Raw genomic sequence first — 4,191 nt, 5'->3', positions numbered from 1 at the left:
AACTCCATTCCATATTCAAGTTCTACCATTTCAACATCCAACTTTAAGTGTGTCACCCTACGGTTCGTGAACTATGCGGACATGGTTGAGTACTCACTCCGACCAATAACCAATAGCGGGATCTGGAGATCCATTACCAACCTTCTTCAAATCTCCGGCCAAATATTCGCGTGGTGGTGTTGGTGTGGGGGGGGGATGCAGGGTCGGGGCTCGCGCATTGGGTCACGCTTAAGGTCCTTAGCCATTTTCGAGGGCCGAATTATTAGTCGTTTTTTGAGGGCTAAGGCAGATAATCTGGCCCAATCTTCACCCAGATAATCCGGCCTCGAGCTTCATTCTCAACCCTTTTTCACCAGCATCGTAGGATTCCACAATTTTTTGGGTTTGATGCTGACAAACCAAACTTTATACAATTATCCTGCACTGAACATATCGTTAGATCATCACTAATGTTGTTACCTAATACACAAAACCATAACAGTGGGGAAATGTTCTTTCACCAGTGGAGTTTCGTTGAACCCACGCAGGAACATGCACGCTCCATAAATTCCGATAAGCTTTAGTTAAAAATCATACATTGTACGCTTGCAAATTAACTCAAATATCTCCTGTGCGGTGTATATATCAAACATAGCAAAGAGGGAATATCCATTAGTGCATAATGAAATTCCGTAGCTCCCCGCCTCTGACGTGGTTGAAGTCAAATTATTTTGGACCCCAATACGACACGGTGATTCAAGGCGTGATCCAGCGGTCGTAACTCGCCATGTGGTAAGATCAAGGAAAAAAATAGCGCGCTATAACAAAATAGCGTGGGTCTAAAAATACGCTATTAGCATGTTATAGCGTGCTATTAACGCGAATAGCACGCTATAGCGCCGTAATAGCGTAGCGTCCGCTCTCCAGATATGCTATAGCGTGCTATTAGCGTTGGAATAGCGCGCTATTTTTTTCCATGGGTAAGATCAAAATTCAAAATTTCCATCTACCCGTTGGTAGCATGGAGTTTCGTCGCACCCACGATGGAATCGTGCACGCTCCATAAATTCCGATAATTTCCAATTACAAAATGCATACATTGAAGGATTACAAATTAACTCACATATCTTCCTATCTGGTGTACAATACTGCTAAGTTGAGCCCTAGAAAATTAAGACGTCTTGCTACTCAACACTAGTATACACTATATATGCATATCTCTACATCTCCAGGCTCTTTAGGATCATGGGAAGCCCAAACTTGGGGCGCAGCGTGATCACGTCCATGGGGGCATGGACGTACTTAGGGGACAGGGAGAAGGAGAACCTCTGAAGAATCACGGCGATCACGGCCTTGGCTTCTATCATGGCGAAGTTCTGCCCTATGCACGACCTCGGCCCACTGGAGAAAGACAGCAATGCATTGGGGTGCTTCGCAGCCATGGTGACGCCTTTCTCAAACCTCAAAGGCTTGAACTCATGGGCATCCTCACCCCAGACCTCCTCGTCACGATGTATCGTCGCGATGGGGATCGTCAGGACCGTGCCTTGGGGCACCTTGATGCCGCCGACCTCGAGATCCGAACCAGCCTTCCTCTGAATGACCGCTACAGGGGCGTATAACCTGAGAGTCTCCAGCAGGAACATGTTGACGAGCTTGAGTTTGTTGAGCATGTCGCCGGTGGGAACCTCGTTGCCGCACTCCGTCAGCACCTCCTCCCTGAGCTTCTCCTGCCACTCCGGGTGCGTGCTCAGCAGGAACATGGTCCAGGTGAGCAGGTGCGAGCTGGTGTCGTGCCCGGCGAAGAAGAAGGTCTTGCACTCGTCGATGATCTCGTCCATGCTCAGAATCGGGTTCTCCCCGTGCTCCGGCGCGCAGGCCTCGAGCATAAGCCCGAGCAGGTCGTGTCCGTAGCCCATGGTGTCTTTAGCGGCCAGGCGGCTCTTGATGATGTTCATGAGCATTGTCCTCACCTCCTTATCGAGCTTGGATATCTTCAGGTTCTTTTTGGTTGGAAGGTACCTGAATAATTTGATCAACACGGGCTGGTTAATTTTCTGCTGTGTGAAACTGTTTATGTATTTTTGAGTACATTTGAACTGTCAATGGTGAAAATGCAGGGAGTGAGTGAGTGACTAATTTTCCCAAAGCTGCTTGGAAAGGTATTGAGAATTACCTAAATCCTGGAATTTGGACGTTGAACACGGTGGAGAAGGCAAGAAACTGAAGCTCCCTCTGCGCGAGGAAGACCTTCTTCCCCTCCGTGTAGCTGCTCCCGAACGCCGTGTGTGAGATGACATCCGCGGTTAGCTCCTCAAACTGGCTGCTCAGCTCGATCTCCACCTCGCCGCCCTTCTCCAGCTTCGCCTTCCATTCCGACATCATTGACCCGGCGCAGTCGGACATGGTCACCGTCATCATCTGTACAGCCAATAGTCAACACACAATCCATCAGCGACAGTGACACTCCTAATTGTGTACTTAAGACGACTTTTAAAAAACTAGTTTACTTAAGAAATGCAAAACAAACACGTAGGCCTAAACCCCAATTGTCAATGCACAAAACATCAGCGAAAGAGACACGCCTAATTGTGTACTTAGTACTAAAAAAAATTACTCCCTTCGTCTAAAAATAGGTGTCTCAATTTTATCTTGATACAGATATATCACTAACTAAAATGCATCTAGATACATCTGTAACTTGACAAAAATGAGACACATATTTTTGGATGGAGCTATTACAAAACAATTGAACAGGTCAACGTAGGAGTGCTGCTAGATCTGCACACAAGCTAGTCTCATACCTTGAGCTTGTCCATGTTGAATGCGGGGTAGACGACCTTGCGGTGGCGCTTCCAGTCGTCGCCGTCGGTGAGCACGAGGCCGTTGCCGAGGAGGCGGGCGATGTGCGGGTTGCCGATGTTCTTGGGGTAGAGCCCGTTGCGGTCGAAGAGCACCTGCTTCACCATGTTCACGTCGGCGACGCACAGCGTCGGCCTCGCGCCGAACCAGTACAGGAACGTGCGGCCTGCAGATCGAGCAAGGAACCATTCACGTCAGAACAGGAGAATCATAGACGGCGTCGAATTATCGAAGGTCGAATTTGCAGGGTCGGTTTCGTACCGTGGATGGGGATCCATTTGCGGAAGTGGGGCTGCACCAAGGGGACGAAGTCGTGGGAGCCGACGTCCAGGGCGGCGTCGGCGGTGTCGGCGCGGAGCTGCTTGATCTCGGCGAGGTTGCCGGCGAAGAACTTGTAGCCCGGCCCGCCGACGCCCTGCGCGCGGAGCTGCCTGGTGATGGCGCGCGGCCGCAACACGAGGTACACCAGCGCGTTGAACGCCCACGACGCCAGCACCGCCGCCACGGCCGCGGCCACCATCCAGACGAGTCCTATGGTCATGGTGGTCGCCGAGGAGTCGCTGATCAAGGTCGGCTCGGAGACTCTTGGGGTACGGTGGCGGAGGAAATACCAGCGACCTGACTGTATGGCTGTGCTTTCGGTACGAATGGCTGGTTTGGGTTCTGCTTGTCAGTCGAGATTGGAAATGTGATGGATTCTGTCTGAGATTCGTCGATGAGGGTGATACTTATACGGGTTTGACCATCGCCGGCGTGTAGGTTGGATTGCTGGTGGCCATGCGCGTCTCCTCGCGGTGACATCAGCTGTGATGCACGCTCCTTGCTTGCAGCAAAAGGATGGTCTCCAGCTCGTGGGAACGTGTGTGGTTTTGGAGTTTGGTGGCCAAGGGCCGTTGGAGCTACGCAAATTGTCATTTTCACATGTGTATCACCACGTGCTCTTCTAGAGAAACTAGCTACCAGCCAATTTGCCGAGCGCGTCATTTTATTGGGCACCCGGACATCATGAATCTCGTTTTAAAAAAAACTTTGAGAAAAAAATTAAATAGTTTGCACGCTCGTAGTATACATAGTTGATTACATCCAGGTAGTATTTGTTTTGGATATCTTTCAAAACTTTGAAGTCAAGTTTTCAATTTATTTTCCTCATTTTTTTAAAAAAGAAGAAGGCTCCATGGAAAACTGCTGCTACTTGATTGCTCGGCTTCTAGAGCAAGAAAAGCAGACGTGAACAATTTTCACTTGTTGACACGATCCGGTGGCCACACGGAAGAAATGAAGACAGCTCCAGGGTCTACCACTTCATTTGTTTTCACGATTGACTTCTCTTCTTCGTTAGAATCCAATTTT

General features: G+C 49.5%; 1 protein-coding gene across 1 annotated transcript; it reads right to left on the bottom strand.

Moving 5' to 3' along the window:
* Positions 1–1,025: 1,025 nt before the first annotated feature.
* Positions 1,026–3,559, bottom strand: LOC127331988 (cytochrome P450 709B2). The gene is made up of 4 exons (XM_051358237.2): positions 3,103–3,559; positions 2,784–3,007; positions 2,156–2,400; positions 1,026–2,001 (listed from the first exon to the last, which is right to left on the bottom strand). The coding sequence occupies exons 1-4, from the start codon at positions 3,380–3,382 to the stop codon at positions 1,200–1,202; spliced, it is 1,551 nt and encodes a 516-aa protein (XP_051214197.1). The 5' UTR covers positions 3,383–3,559; the 3' UTR covers positions 1,026–1,199.
* Positions 3,560–4,191: the final 632 nt, after the last annotated feature.

The sequence above is a fragment of the Lolium perenne genome, chromosome 2, assembly GCF_019359855.2.
Source record: "Lolium perenne isolate Kyuss_39 chromosome 2, Kyuss_2.0, whole genome shotgun sequence".
Classification (NCBI taxonomy): domain Eukaryota; kingdom Viridiplantae; phylum Streptophyta; class Magnoliopsida; order Poales; family Poaceae; genus Lolium; species Lolium perenne.
This window is presented reverse-complemented; position numbering and strand designations above follow the sequence as displayed.

Excerpts from the sequence above, each read along its gene's own strand:
- LOC127331988 (XM_051358237.2), bottom strand. The coding sequence starts at position 3,382 with ATGACCATAGGACTCGTCTGGATGGTGGCCGCGGCCGTGGCGGCGGTG. Across the intron at positions 3,008-3,102 it reads CAAATGGATCCCCATCCACG|GCCGCACGTTCCTGTACTGG; the intron begins GTACGAAACCGA and ends CTCGATCTGCAG. Across the intron at positions 2,002-2,155 it reads GTCCAAATTCCAGGATTTAG|GTACCTTCCAACCAAAAAGA; the intron begins GTAATTCTCAAT and ends CAAATTATTCAG.